Source organism: Chaetura pelagica, unplaced genomic scaffold, assembly GCF_000747805.2.
Source record: "Chaetura pelagica isolate M959 unplaced genomic scaffold, ChaPel_1.0 scaffold343, whole genome shotgun sequence".
NCBI lineage: Eukaryota > Metazoa > Chordata > Aves > Apodiformes > Apodidae > Chaetura > Chaetura pelagica.
Genome location: NW_009952873.1, coordinates 958,670 through 975,073, shown reverse-complemented (window position 1 = coordinate 975,073; position 16,404 = coordinate 958,670). Strand labels below are relative to the sequence as shown.

The 16,404-nt window shown below is 42.4% G+C and overlaps 1 protein-coding gene across 1 annotated transcript in view; it reads right to left on the bottom strand.

The window, feature by feature from the left end:
- The window catches only part of TMTC1 (transmembrane and tetratricopeptide repeat containing 1), a 132,177-nt gene that overhangs the window by 16,572 nt on the left and 99,201 nt on the right, over positions 1-16,404 (bottom strand). The window contains exon 11 of the mRNA XM_009995190.1: positions 4,150-4,293. Coding sequence (XP_009993492.1) covers positions 4,150-4,293 — 144 coding nt within the window. The remainder of the gene's footprint in view (positions 1-4,149; positions 4,294-16,404) is intronic.

Below are 16,404 nucleotides of genomic sequence, written 5' to 3'. Positions count from 1 at the left end.
ATGCACAAGACAGCTTTTGTGTTACTCTGTATTCAGAAGAGAACCAGTCTTTTGAATAAACTCAGGATTTCAGTGGACATCGTTTCTAGGCATTTCACTTTCCCCTGGAAAATGGAAAATGCAGCCGTAACACTCTCAAAGCATGTAGGAGTTACGAGGCTTTTCTTCATAAGAAATAGTGTACTGAATACCAGAGTGCTTTAGGTATGGATAGATACAGTAAAGCAAATGAGAGTCTCCCATTCTTCTTGCAACAGAAAACCGAGATAAATATTTACTTTAAATGCTCATAATTTTTTTTTCTTGTTGCTTTACAGAATATCCCACAGGCTATAAATTTCTGAGGTATTCTGAGTATTTATCTCAGTTTTTCAAGCTGTATCTCAACAAAGCTGAATTTATATAGAAAAGTTAAATATTTATATAATGGGAAACTTCAAAACAAAACACAAGAAAGCAGCATCAGGCTGCTCTGTGTCACTGATCACAGACCACAGAAGCAGAGAAAGAGATTTCTCACTTTAGGTAGGCCATCTTTTGAGTTTATATTAACTAAGACATCTGTTGGCATTGCTTAATTATCTACTCTTCAATATTTATATTAGGCAAGAAAATTATGACATACAACTTTATATTAGGATATGTAAACAAAACCAGAGGCTTATCGAGCCATTACCCTGCAATTCTTCCTGAGAACATTCATCTTCTTGCAGATAGCTGTCTTCATTATATGCAAACAGAAAACGGAAACATCCTTTTTCATCTAGGACTTCCACAGCAGAAAAACTTTAAAATTCCACCCTGTGGTCCTCAAAATAGATTTTTACTCGAGCTTAAATCACAAGCAATAGTTGCTTAAATAGAGAGCATATTTACAGGGAATGCTGAGAAGCAGATTCCCACATGGGAACAGCAAAACCGTCCTTCCAAAATCTCGGGAGTTCCTCAGTTTCTCAGCACTGCAGAGGAGGTGAAAACTAATATCCACCATCAGATTTCCATGCTTCAAGCAGGGGTGGGTATGCAGAACTCAGCAGAATTCAACTGGGAATTCCCCATGCCAGACAGTTTCATTACGTGTCTAGGCACAAGTAGTACTGTTACTGGACATGCCTCAAGTGTTGCAGATCTGGCTCTTCCTGATCTGCACCACGTACTGATGCCTCTCCAAAGAGGACAGAAAATGCTTTTATGCCTTGACCACTTATTGTCTCTCTGCCATACATTTAAAAAACAAAACACTCTTCATAGTGTCTCATAGCACAGCCAGAAAGTAATATCTGGATGTAATGTTCTGCAGATTTTCATTTATTACTTATATTATATTAGCATTTAGTGTCTGCATGTTCTGGTTTGGTTTGGTAGATTTTTTGGTAGTGGGGGAAGGGCACCAGGAATGGCTCCAGTAAGAAGCTGAGAAGCTCCCCCTGCTCCAAATCCAGCCAAGGAGCCATTAGAGGGACAATAGATGGGCCTCAGTGACTAACATACGAAAGAATTGCAATAACACCAGAGCAGAGAAGGACTTGGGGCAGAAGGGCTGTGCTGGAGGATGACAGCAGTGCTGGGGAGGGAGAGCGGTGCTGGTGGTTGGTGAGGAAGAAGAGGAAGAAGGTGCACAAGCAGGTGTTTCCCTGCAACCCATGGTGAGATGGCAGTCTGATTGCTCAGCTGTGGAAGCCCCCAGGCCAGGGGAGGTGGCTGTTCCCGAAGCCCCCCGTGACTCTGTGGGAAGCCCAGGCTGGAGCAGCTCCAGACCTGGTGGGAAGGACTCATGAAGGAGAGGTTCATGGAGGACTTTCTCCCATGGGAGGGACCCCACGGGAAAGCAGGGCAGGACTGTAAGGAATCCTTCTTCCTGAGGAGGAAGGAGCAGCAGGAACCACCAGCCCATGAACAGACTCTACACCCCAACCCCTGTCCCCCTGTGCTGCTGGAGGGAAGGAGGGAGAGAAACCGGGAACAAAGGGATTTGGGCCCGTGAAGAAGGGAGGGGTGGGGTAACATATGCAAGCCCTGCTCTTTGTGTTGTCTGTGTCCTGTGTGTGTTTGGTTAGTGTGAAATTAAGTTATTATTTTTTCCCCAAGTTCAGTCTGTTTTGCCCGGGACCTTAATCAGTGAAGAACCCTTCTTGTCCTTTGAAATCTCTGCCTCTTTCTCATGTGGTCACCACACAAGTCACCTCATGCTCCAGCACAACTGATAATCTCTGCTAAATTGATGGATGATCCAGGAGAAGTCCTGGCAAAGGGGTCTGGGATAGAGTTAAGGGGAAAAAAATTAAAGCTGAAAAGAAAGATGAGGACACCCAGTTTCCATTATAATTAATACTACTGATGTGTCCAGATGCACTAGGCTGTTTTTGAAGCCTCCAAAGGAGTCTAGAAAATGGGAGCACATGGATGTGGGAGAAGGGCAAACAGAACCTGAGCGTTGTCTTTCAATGAGTCTAGCACAAGCCTTACACACCTTCAACACATAGCAATAGATGTTTCACAGAAGGATGCAGAGCACATAAGAGTCCAAAAGGACACACAATATCTTAACTATCACATCAGGAAAAACATGACATATTGCACACAAAACAAACAGCAGTTCTGAGAGATTTTCCCACATGTCATCTTTGTGCTTTGCCAGTGCAACAAATACACTTTCTACCCATCTGCTGGATTGTAAGAGCCCATCAACAGGCCAAATTAAAGTTTTATTGACATGGGGATGTCCTGACATTCTGGCTCACATCCTTTTGTATTAATACTTAATATTTTAAAAATAAACAACAAATATTTTATCTTTTAAAATGACAACATAGAATAATGACTAAGGCAAACATATGAAAAGGACAACATGTATTTTTAAACACCATCACTACCCAAGATTAATTTCTGTCAAACAAATTTGATTAATATTACAAAAACCTTCAATTTCTTTTGTCATGAGACTGTTTTTACCATTTTCCTTTCTTGTATTCCCAGTCACCTACTTTATATTTAAGAATTACTCAGCTGCCATACTCTATCCCCAAACCACGAGGTTCACTTGTAATGTTATTCTAAAATAACAAAATGGGCCAGGCAGAACTTCAGCAATACACTTAGCATCTGTCCCATGAGCTCACACTCAAAGTAACATTTGAGAACCAGAGAGATCAAGTATGTTTTGATGAGACAGTGCCACTTTAAAACCAGCCCAACACTAAATCCTGATCTGCATTAAAAGATTTACCAGAGACCTATTACCAGCAAAATAGGTGGAGTTAATATCAGAAAAAATGTACTTTTATTGCTGTATTTTATGCAGTTATGCCAGCAAAGAAAACACTACTCTCACAAAACCAAGGGTTCTTTTGCTGGTGCAAAATAGCAATGCAGGAATAGATATCCATTTCTTTAATTGCACCCTTAGCAGATCTTCTCATACTGGCAAAGCTTCTTATGTAGATTTAAATTCAGTCTTTAGATATGGTTAGTCAAATTAATTTGCATTATTATGATTGTCTGCTATTCTCCTTGCTAAAAGCTGACACTCTAAATAAAAATGAGTGAAAATATGAGCTAATTAACTTGTTTTCTCACTCAGCCAGCTTTCCCTTCAAATCCAGACATACCCATTCTGCAAAGGGATGAACCTTCTGTTGCTCTGAGCATCTTAGATGCTCATCCCTAAACTATCTATCAACCTTCCATACATGTAATGAGAAGTGGGAACTTGCAGAGAGGGATTTGTTGGATCAGTGTTAGTTCTTAATATTATCTGTATCAGATGCCTTTCTTTGAACAGCATGGCTTGTTCCACTGGAAAGGCTTACACCTCTCCATTAAGATGGGAGTCTCAGGTGACTAGTTGGGTTTAGGCACCTCATTTTTTGATGCCTGATTTGGAACAAGTGAATTCCCTTCAGCTGAAACACAACTGTAAACAGCACCTGAAGTGTTGTGGCAGACAGCATCAGGATATCCAAACAAAGCCCCACACCTTTGCACTGGCACTCTTGGCTGGCAGTAAGAAATAATGTCATTCCTTCACCAGAAAAAAAAGGCAGTAAGAAATAATGTCATTCCTTCACCAGCTGGCAGAAAAAAACCACTTTGGTGATGTGTGTAGAGACCATATGAATTTCCTTGGTGCCAGTTTTGCTTTCAACTTACTTGAGCAGGTTGCCAAGATTGAAGAGAGCTCGATTGTGCTGAGGGTTTAACTGAAGGGCTCGTCTGTAGTAGTCCTTGGCCTCCACCACGTCTTTGGTCAACGTCCCCAAGTTGTTGAGAGCACTTGCATGACGAGGGTACAGTCTAGGAAAAATGAAAGATCAAGTTACAGGCACTCACAAATAAAGCAGAGGTCACTAATGCTGCCACCACCACTCTTCAGCACTCCATAAAGCCAAGGATGTCAGGTAGGAAACACTGTTTGCCCTTCATTTGTTGCAGGTCCTGATGGCATCCTGAGGAACTTCTTCAACTTCCAAGGAGATTGCAAATCAGATCTTCTCTTACAGTTCCTGTATGCCTCCAGGGCAAAAGGGAACACTGAACAGCTCTGAAAGCCTATTTTACCCTCCAGCCAAAAGACAAAGTGACTAAAGCAGCTTGAACATCTTTATTAAAAATGTTTTTCAAACAAGCAAGAACTGCTTTGTCAAAAATATCTTGCCAATGCAAATATGTTCTGACATATACAGAAACCAGCACAATACTGTTTAAATTGACCTGTTTTATTTGGTTGTTGTTTTTTTTTAACCAGTTTTCCACAACAGAAGTAGTAATAAAGTGTAAAAGGAAACTTGAGATCAGCTGTTAAAACAATGCTTTCAGGATCAAGCAAATTCATTAAAAAAATCCAGAAACAGACTGCCTAACACTATGAATTCCCAAAGCTTCTAGTTGCTTTTTTTTTTTAATTGCTTGGGTCAGTTCTCCTTTTAACTGATCTGCTCTATACATCTACCTGTTTTGGTTGCAACGCTACATATTGGGCACAGTGCATCTGTTAAAATTCTCCATGAATTAAGAAGCATGTAATGGTCCATTCAGCTGCTTAAATTCCAAAAGTTGTGCTCCTACATTAATATTTTGGTTTGTAGGTCTTTCACCAGAAAATTCCAGAGGTGAAAGTGATCCAGGGTAAGATTTAGCACCCAGGACCTTTTGTGTCATAGATGGGTGAAAACTGGGCTTCATAATGATAAAAAAATAACTCTATGGTAGTAGCTCACAGAAGTCCATGAGAAGCTGGAAGACCAGCTGTGTGACCAGCTGTATGAGAAGGTCTGATGCTCTGTTATGAAACAGTGCACAGGTGTTTGCCCACTGAATTCCTCCAGGTAAGCAGGTTAAGATGGTCAAGGCTTCAGTTTGAGAAGGTCTAGTTGTAAGTCCTGCTATCACTTCAGATTTTCTACTTCAGAGCAGGACAAGTCATCTGACATTTCTTTGCCTTAGGCCCCTTTTCATAGGAAAATTATGTGGATAATTATATTAAAAGTAGCTAGCTATTATAGCCCAGAGTGCAGCATGAGAAGGGGCATTTAAAGGTAGAAGAAGGGATTAAGAGTCTATAATACAGTCTGACTCTAAATTTTACAACTGTTTTTAATCTAAGACTTTCCACGGTGGATTTTTTTTTTGTCTGGAGTTTTTCATTATGTCAGCTCAGCCTTGCAATTTTCTGTGTTTAAGTACTATGAATAATTCAGCACTTTATACACTGCTGCAACACTTGTATCAGTCACATTTTTGCTCCACTGCAAAGAAGTCCTTTTTCCACCTAACACCAAGCCTAGTGGACTAGGACTGCAAAGCCACATGGTCAAGGAGAGATCATTCAAGGATGCAGCCACTTACGTTTCTTAAACTCAGCCTATGATAATGACAAAAGGTGAATGTAGCAACCACCAGTCATATTAACTAAGGATTGCAGACTCTGTCAACATCCCTCCTGTACAGAAAAACAACCTGTCCTGCCCTCCTGAGGTTTGTCCTTAGGTGCATTGCCCAGGGTCTCTACCCACACTACCTGCATTTGCTGCTCAAGTGATTTTTTAAGAGTTGCCTAATTTATCTTGTCACAGAGGAGCAAAGAGTAGGAAATCCAAACCTAGGCTGCAGTTGGCACAGAAACAGCATCACTTTCCATCACTAAAGCTACCCAGCGAGCCTGCACATTTTGGGATGTGAGAAGCTGCCTGTGCTTGAAGAAGCATCAGCAAAGGACAAGATACTGATGATGGTATAGTGGTGAGTCTTGGCCTTGGCCCTAAAATCGACCTGTCATCAAGACTAGGTCTTCCCAGCTGAAACAGACTGGGAGAATGTCCTGTCTACCTTAGGACAAATGACTGAGGGTTCAGCCTTGTTCCCCATTTCTTCCGTGGGATTCTGGCATTGTTTTGGACCCAAAAAAAGGTTGTATTTTTGAGGGGTTTTTTTCCAGTTGGCTGTGATAAAAGCAATGCACTACTTCTGTCAGTACTCACACTTAAAAACAGCTTCAATATCTGACATGAAGTCACTTGACTTAAGAGTGGGCAAAAGTATTTCAGACAATTCTTGGGAAAGTCAGAACCAAATTAACATTTTACAGCCCTAAACCTGATGGTTCTGCTCTCAAACTTTCAAAAATTAATTCTGTTCTTGGCCTCTAGTGCCCCCACGACATTTTAGGCCCAGGAGATTTGCTTGCACCACTTTGGAGAGGAATGAAAGCTCAAGATTAAAAAAGAGAACTGATTTCACCTTTAAATTGCAGTTCTGACCAGCAGCTCCATAAATACACTTCTGAGCTCAGCACTAAAATCACTCAACAGCAAATCACAGTATGGAAGAACATCTCCCATGTACGCCGGGCTCTATTTCTTGTGTTTTATGTGTATTCATTACATCTCATTGCCCTTTGCAAGAAATGCAAGTGAAAAAGCAGAACCTTAGCCAGCACAAATTGTCAGCTTAAACCTGCTTTGCATCTCGCCCGACGAACTTCCGACATTTGCAGTTTTACGTATCTCAACAAACATAAAGAGAAAAATTGGAGCCCAGTGGGATACAAGAGTGGTGTTGGGCTTTGTCATTAGGGTTTTCATTCTTTAAGCCTTAATTTGGAATATTACTTCACTGTGGTGGTAGAGCAAGATATGATCAGCCCAGAGTATAACCAAGGCTTATGAGAGCATCACCTCTAATGAAGTAACCAGAGCCAGAGCCTGAGCCCATGACCATCCACATGTTACACTGTTAACAGGATCCCTAAACTTTTTACAACACCCTGAAATAGTTCCCAGGACTTGTCCGGGGCTGAGCTCAAACAAGGGTCAGGTCTCAAAAGCTACCCTGGGCTTGGCCAATGTCTCTCAAAGGATACAAACACTTACTGAATATTTGCAGGTCAACTGCTGCCAGTTGGCCTCAGGGCTAGAGAATGGGGACCAGATGCTTTATTTACTAATATGGACATTGACTAAAGGATTGACAGCCTTATTCAAACTGCCTCCTGTTCATGCACACCCACTACTGTTAGTAACAGCTTCCTGGGGATAAATACAGAGTAGAACAAAGTCTTGTGGCTGGATTCAAGAACAGCATAAAACTTAACCACAGGTAAATAATTAAAGCAATATTTACTCAAGAACTCTCAAAATGTTTCTGCAAAACTTGCAGATACACCCTTTGCAAATGGGCTTGCTTTTTGCTGTATTTGAACTATTGATTTAAAGAAGGGAGGAAAAAGTACCTTTTTCTCTTTTTCTTTTTCCATTTTTATGTTATTGGAAGGTTTGTGCTGTTTTTCAAGATTTTGGAAATGGTCTCAATGATCCTCAATGTCTACTTAGCTTAATTTGACAGCAAGCTCTCAGATGCAAACATATACAAGAATTTATTTCTTGGAAGGGTCAAAAACACGTTACCAGGAGAAGGAGATCTCCAGTTAACCTGGAGTCTCTTCATGCCATAATAATGATAATACTCAGAACCCAGACCTTGTTTTACACATAGCCAGGACACACGGAGACGCAAGGAATCAGTTTTCGGAACACATATACCTTGTTCTGTAGCTTCTCTTAAGAAACAAAGCTTTCTGTCTGGACACACACGGAGCTGTACTTTCCTTGCCACCACCACTGACAATGGTAACAGTCTGCAGGCAATATCCTTCTTGCTATGCATCTGATTAGGTAGAAACTCCTCTAGGCTTCACCTAATCAAATGCAAGTGCTGCATTATTTATGAAAGAAAGCTGAATTTCATTAAACTTATTCTACAAGAAGCAGTTCATGTAAAAATCAATTTCTCTTTTCTTTTAAAATCAGAATAATTTTCTTTAAAAACCTACATTCACAGGTAATTATAATAGAAGTCTTGCAACAGCAAAATTACTTTTAAAAAACATACCAACCCATAAAAATACATTTTAAATCAGACTGGGTTTTCATCTCTAAAGAGAAGACAAGTGGGATGTTTTCTTGTTGCAGAATGAATAATTCAAATGATTCCTCCAGTGCTGTATCTGCAATTGTCAGAATGAATTTAAGCAGCTTTCCCTTTAACTATTACAGGTATACACTGCACAAAAACTCCTGTTTGTAATTATCCCCACTTCTTTTAGGCTAGCAAAATTCCCTCTAATACCACTGAACGAAAGCCTTATTGATTTGCAGTCAAAGACATTTTCAGTTTCACAAGAATACAACGTGCATAAAACATATACAGTCATCAAAACATGGATGATTATTTATTTTGCTTTTCAATTTAATGCTGTTGTTACCTGAAACATTAGTTGTTGTTTGTTGTTGTGTTTTTTTTAAAGAGTGGTTTTGTTTGGCAACCTATCTGAACTACAAGACAATTCCAGAAAAAAAGAGAAAGGGAGGAAATTCGTTGTCATGACTACAACCTATAATCCACCAAGAATTTAAATTCTTTTAATTCATATCAAGAGAGAACACTTGAACAACTGGTAAGCTCTGCTTGCAGTCCTGCCTTGAAACAGCCCTTGGTTTGGTGCCAGAGCTACCCAGGGGGCAAAAGGCATTAGTGTGACAACTCCCCACTCACTCTTAAAGAGTGTTCCATGGTTTCTGCAGCCATTGCTGTGTGGGGGCAGAGAGCAACAGGGGATGGGGCCAGGCTAATGTGCAATTAGCCTGGGAAACTGCCACAAGCAGCATGGAAAAGGCTGCAATGCCAGTTTTCAGGGGTCCAGGCAGCGCCCTCCATCCATCGCATGATAAAAGATGGTTATTGAAATGATCGAAGAAGTTATTGATAACTGCATGATAAAAGGTTATTGAAAGCAGCCCAGAGTCTCCAGAGCTGGGGAAGCCTTGAGATGTCATGCACTGGGGTGGACTCTCCCTGATGACCCAGCCCAGTGCCCAGCCCCTTGCCACCCTCCAAGCACTGATGATAAGCCTGTCCAAAGTGTTTTCCCAGTGACTTAAAACACGAGTCTTTAAAGCCATTATAGAAGCTGTAGGCAACCCTGGGCATCATTAACCTCATGGTTATGCCATGGCAGAAACAGCAAAAAGAAAAAACCTGCCTGCATCACCTTGCACAATATCCAGAGGGGCTCCGAGCATATTTATTTCTGCTGGAAAGAAAAATTAGCAACTAATTCAGCTGGGGAGATCCAGCATGTCTGGTTTTCACAAATCCATCTGTTGATTAAAGAATGTGTTTAAACTTAGCACTCACAGGCAACGCTCCACCTTTGAAGCAGCTGTGATTAATCACCACTGCTGTGCCACTGTGAGAAAAGAGGAGTTGTTCCCTCTCTCCTGGTAAGAGGAGAAGAGGGGCTGAAGAGCCCTGGGACAGACCTCCTCTCACCAGTCCTCCATCCCACAGGATGCCTCCCTGCTATCCACACTCAGGTCTCCTGGTGCCTGCACGACCCTACTGTAATGCTCAGCATCTGCAAGCCTCACTTCAGCCAGATTCTGTATTCTTATACAGAGTCAGTTCTTAATTGCTGAAGCCTAATTACTTGCTGGAAGCATGGCAACTTGTTTTTAAGGCATGTTTTGCCCCATTCCAACACATACCATATTTTATTGGCATCATTTTGCCAACAAAAGTAAGAATGTTACGTGAATAACGCTTCATCTGTGCCAAATTTTTATACTGCCCATTTTATATTTACTCTGATACGCTATTTCAAGCCAATTTTCCAATTTAATATTACATCATACTCATTTTCATATATTTATGTAAAGTTCTCAATAAAGCTCCATGTCAGGTTGAATTAAAACTTGACTTGATGTAATTCAGAGACCAGTTACCCTATGGGGAACAATCCTGTGCTGGCAACAGCTCAGGCCATGGCCTCACAATAATGGTATCTTGATGATGCAGAGATGTGTAGGTCACAGAGCCAGATCCTGTGCCTTTCTCAAAAGACCTTCAATTCGCAGCATTTGAATTATTTTTTTAGAAGGAGAGATGATCCTGCATTATTAAGCAGGAGCTGGTTTCTCTTGAAGGGTTTTATAAGTTGCATCAATTTTTCCTCAAAGGCATCACCCTCCAGCTTGGCAGAAGGTTTGTGGCAGGCTGGGATTTTTTTACTTCTTTTGTAAAAATAAAGACAAACAACCTGGAAATCTTGTTGAAAGTCAGGCAACTGAGATATCTAAAGCTTCTGTGTTCCTTTGAAAGCATTAAGCATAATCTTCTTCCTGAAAGCAAGACAAAGCAGCTGCACTCCTGGCTGTGTGCAGCACAGCCCAGAACTGGGTATTACAGTCATGACCATTCCCAAGTACTCAGCTATGAGGTGGTCCAGCTCAGGGCCTGACACAATGCTAGGAAAAAGACAGGGAGATATCCCATCCCAGTGTGGTGCCAGGGGCTCTCAGGGCATCCCTGAGCAGCTTTGCAAGGTTCCGTTAGGGTCCTCAACTGGCATTACAGGGACCAGCTCAAGTCCTGATGCAGGTGCTGCTGAAGAAGTCAACGGAGGCAGTGCCTGATCACCAGTGCCTACAACTATTCTGGTCACCCACCCATGGTGTCTTCCCCCTGCTGCTGCTGAAGGGCAGGGGGGTCCCAGCAGATGCTTTGGGTACCTCAGCCCACCTCAAATGTCTTGTACTTTCTAGTGGGCAGAAGTTACCCACACTTTGTCACTGTGCACCTACAATGTCGACACTGAGAGATGGTGCTCATCTTTGCCATGTTTCCCAGGTGGTCTGTCTCTCAGGGTCTCCATGCCCCATCAATAAAGTGACAACAGTAAAACTTCCCTGCCCATACTAATCCCTCTCTGCTCACAGCACAAGCCCTCTGTGGTGCTGACAACCTCCAGCTGTGGCCAGTGACGAGCACAGTGGAATCTTGGTCTCAGGTGGGACCTCCAGAGGCCACTTTGGTATAAAGAGTAAGTGCTGAATTGCAGCCAGGGATCAGTGGAAGGAAGAAAGGTCCTGACTGCACAGCTTTTACCCCCTGCCCAGCAGCCCAGCCAGCTGGAACAGCAGACCACAGGCATCCTGCCACCGGCAATCCCTTTTACCAGCGTGAGCATCTAAAGCTGATGAGCATAGGGGGTAGAAGCCCTGAGCTAATATTCCCCCTAATATCGAGAGAAACCTCTCCAGGACAGAAACATAAAAAAAAAAAAAAAAGAGAAACTGAACAGATTTAATCTGTAAATGGACTAAAGCCCCATCAATTCTTTGAACCTGTCATCCATTAAGCAAAAAACAACAAAACACAAAACACTTCCAGAAGCATGCCATTTAAAAAACAAACTTGCAGCAAATTAAACAATACTACAGTTTATGAATTTTCATTACATTTTCAAACTTGGGAAGGTGTAGAAGCTTAAGAGTGAAGAGTTGAGGAGAAAAAAAAAGGATCTTAAGTCAAACAATGCCACAGCTAAGTATAAATAAACAAAAACTTCCCTGCTAAAGTCATGTGTTCCTCGCAATGCCAAGGCAACGTGAGGTTAGCAAACGGCTTCCTGCTTATGCTCTCACATAAAGAATTGATGCAGGATCCATGCAAGTCCTAAAAATCCCAAAAAACACTCAAGTCCAACAAAGGACTAATAATTCATAACACAGCTGACTTACAGACAGCACAAAGAGTTCAGGCTACACTGTAGAACCCACAGAAACTAGAGGGACACCGCAGCAAATACAGGACCATCACATTAGTTATTCAACCAAACTGTTACATGATGGGATGAAACAACATCGTATCTCTCGCCTTGGCAGATGGGGTGAAATCTCACCTGTCATCTCCCAGGGTTCAGAAGTGCTGGAGGAAACCCCATATTGCCACCGTGATCAAGGCTGTCTCTGAGATGCCTGGGGGTTGCCTCAGTCTTCAATGTGAATCAGAGCAGACCCATTCCAGCACTGCCCAAATTGCTCTTCATGTCTGAGCACAAGCAGGGTGGCACAACTTCTCCTGCCAAGCCTTTGCAAAAGGTCCCAAGGTTATCCTTGACAGATGCACACTGGGAACCAATTTTTCTGCTGCCCCTTGCTAAGGACCAGTGAAGGCAAGTCTCTGACCATTCAGCATAACAATAATCATGCTACCTGCTCGTTCTTTGAGAAGAAAAGGCAACACCAAGTTTTCATAAAGACGTGGATGCCAGGTTGGAGGAAAAGAAATGGCTGTAGGAACAACAAATAATTAACCCTTGGATTTGAGGCTTTCATTAGGCATAAGTGAAAAGTAGACTTGCACATCTACAAAATACAACTGTAAAGTTCTCTCTGTGTAGCCCACAAAAAAAAATTAAAATAGACCTCTTGTCCCAAGTAAGACAAAAGCTTTGCAGCTCATTAGAGAAGCATTTTCCATTCTCCAGATTCTTATCATCAGTCCCTGATACGTAAGTAGTCAGAACAATGATACACTGGCTGAGAGAAGCTGTAGAGCAGTGATTCTCATAGCCGTGGGGGCTATTTTCCAAGGAGATACATTTGAAACACCAGCAAGTTCCTGAAGGACAGTACAGAAGGACCTGCACTCATGACAGACACCACAGTCTAGGAAGGGACCCTGCCTGTAAATGCCAGTGTCCAGGGGTTAGTTATACATACATGTGCACATCCCAGCAAGAACATCCAGTTTCCATCACTGGTGGTGCAGTTACACTGCAGACAAACTGCTTCTGCTTCAGGGCTCACGGTTGCACCTACACCAATTTGGGTTTGAGTAAATATGTCTGTGCCTTGATTGACTGGTATTTCATCAATAAAATGCAGAAAAAGTGAGCAGAGGTGGAGTACATTCCAAAACAGGGAGAGATTGGTGCTTCATAGAGAACAGGTTGAAAAATTAATTACGCTGGCTCATGTAATCTGGCCATCAACTCATGCACTGTGTTGTAAAGGCCATTAAGTCTCTGATTCAAATTATCAGGCAGACTTTTCAGCCATCAATTACTATTAAATCACTCAACAATTTTGTCTAGCTTCAGGACAGCCACCACATACATATGTGAGAGCACCAATTACCCCAAAAAAGCCTATTGTCAGAGGGTGATTTCAGAAGAACACCGCACAAAGATGCTTCCAACAGCTTGGACCCAATCCGCCTCAAGTCCATAACATCCACTAAAACAGGGTATGATGTGAAGTCTCTATGAAGATGTTTCATCAAATGCCTAGCCAGAGGGCTTGCTCCAAGGGCCTGACCTAAGTAACATAAGTGTCAGAAGGATACTCACGGTTTCGGGAGCAAATGCAGCCCTGGCAGTGACAGCAAAGCAGTGCTGCACATTTTTTACTCGCTGTAAAAAACAGGCTAACAAATGGTGCTGGTATTTTAATTCTTTCCAGAAATAAATCACAGATGGTATCCAAGGCCACCTGCAGTCCACGCTGAGAGGCATTTTCAATTCACACACACACACACACAAAGGGCTGTATGAACACCATTTTTTCTACTGCATGGAGAGTGCAATTTAAATGAATTTAAACAACCTCTGATACTGTTGATTTAAGATATATAAAAACCCAGTGGGTAGGTGTGTGGGAAAGTTTAGCAAGAAACCTGAGTCTCCCTTACAGCATTAGGGCTTTATTTCTCCACTGGAGTGAGAAGAATGAGCAGCCTTGCTTGCTCCTTTTCTATTCATTGGAGTGATGTTATGCAATTTCTTCAGTGAGGGATATGGATATGGTACCCACAGGGGTTCCTCTCCCTTCACCATCTAGCCTGCATTTGAGTACCAAGTATATATAAGCATGATCTCATGACACTTCTTGATGCCACAAACTAGTATTCCTGGTTTCCAGGCTGTGAGCAATGCCCTAAGTTGTATTATTTGTAAACTGCAAGAGCCACACTGCACATGTTGCAGCATCTAGTGTTTTCATACTGGTTCATCTGCCTCCTGGCCCACTCTTTCATTTCTCTCAAAGGTGAGCACCAGAGCAGCTTCCTAAGTCTCAAAGAAAGCCAGCACAAGGGATCCAGCTTGCTGCCCAGAAGCTCCCTTCTCTGGTGGACACCACAAGGGAGAATGGAAGTTTCTGGATGGCAGGCTGCTCCCCTTCCCACTCTGTTCAGTCAGCAACGTTTGGCAGAGTCCAAGGACACATGGACACATACACAGGCACACTGCAAACATGTGCGCAGTCTCATGTACACACACTGGTGCATTTATGTGTATATACATATACAGTGGACAGCTCTACTATCAGATATCCCACTGATGCTAAGTCAGCTCACACACTTGCCTCTGCATACCTTGGGAAAGGGCAGCACCCCAGAGGGCAGCTCTGGGTTGCCCCAGGGCACCTGATGCTTGCAAGGCCAGCTTAAGTCTCCCTCTCTGTCACGGCCTTACTGCCTGTATTTCTTTCTTCCCAGCATTTTTCCTTCTTTAGTCTCCCAATCCCAGTTCATTCTTGTGACCTTCATCCAGCAAAAAACAGTTGTGAAGAAATAATTCTGTTCCAATTCAACCATTTTGTATAATTTAATGCTCACAGTGTTTGTCCTTACACAAAGATAACTCTCCTCTTCTATTAACTTAAACACACTACTCCACTGATGTTTTTTAATGAAGAACAGATCTATATGTTTTTCCACCCTAAAGTGCAAATATGAAATTTTAGATGTTGGCTTTTTTCTTAGACACAGAAAGATCGCTCGAATAGCACAGAATTAAGTCTTAGCACATTCATTCACCCAACTCCAGCAAAAAACCCAACAACCTCCTTCAGCCTCACCTCCTGTTGCTCACATTGATCTGCCATCCATAGGAAGCACAGCCCTGGCAACAAACACGGAGAGAGTGAGGGTGAGGCAGAGATGCTTTGGGAATTAACATTTTGCATGAGTGCAATTGTAACACGGAAGGCGGAAGATTCCTTTCCCTGTCCGTTGTTAAAAAGGGTTATTAAAGACATAACGAGTGTTCATCAGCTGGGTTTTAAGGCTCTTCTGTTTTTCTCTCTTTGCATGTCAGCTCATGGGCGTTCCGGAGGACAGACGAAACAGTCTCAACAGCAACATCAAACAAACAAACAAGGGTGCGAATAAACAGGACAAAAGTTTGGTAACTATCAACAACAGCAAACATGTCTCTATTAGCACATGGGAACTGTTCTTCATATCTGCGTGAGGCTGCATAACCTCACATTCTCACTCACAAACTCGAGAGTGGCAAAACAAATTGTATTTCAGATAAGACCAGAACTGTTTGATCTCCAGCAGCAGGAGGTCTCCAAAATTCCTAGCAACAGCCATACACTGGTAGCAGAATCAGCAGCAAGAATATTAAGGCCAGCTTTCAGAATAGCCATGGTGAACAGACATCTCAGACAGACTATTTCTGGTCTTTACTTTTTTTGCGGGAAAAAAACTAAACAAGCCTCTTCTGGGGTCACTACCATATGTCAGGCAAACCAGCGAAGCAGTCTATTCCAGCAGTGTGTTTTTCTTGTTTTACTGAAGGTAAGCTGAAAGGTTTATAACCCACTGCTGCGACTGCAGAACGCCAGCTGCTCATCAGGTCTGCTTTACGGGTAAACCAGCTTGCATCTCCAAAGGGCTCTGCTTTCATTCCCTTTTGAAGAACCCAGTACACAGGAGGAGCTTTTCTTATGCACACAGAACTTCTTTTCATTCTCCCGCTCTCCAATGCAAATGTCACTCTCCATTTTTGCATCTCATTTCAGTTTTCATTTTCCCAGCTCTTGGACAGCATGACTAGGTTGCATTAATTACCTAAGTCTAAGTCAGGGTGTTGTGCCACTGGTCCTTGGGCTGGGGTGAGGAACAGTTTTTTTGACAAGACTACCTGCAATGTCATCAGCAGGCAGCCAATGGGATCAGTTGCTGAGTTTGCTTTGGAAACCTGCCCTGCAGTTTTGCTGTCAGAGAAAACACGTTCCTCCTCTCCACCGTTTACCTGCCCTGAAGGTAACAGAGCTC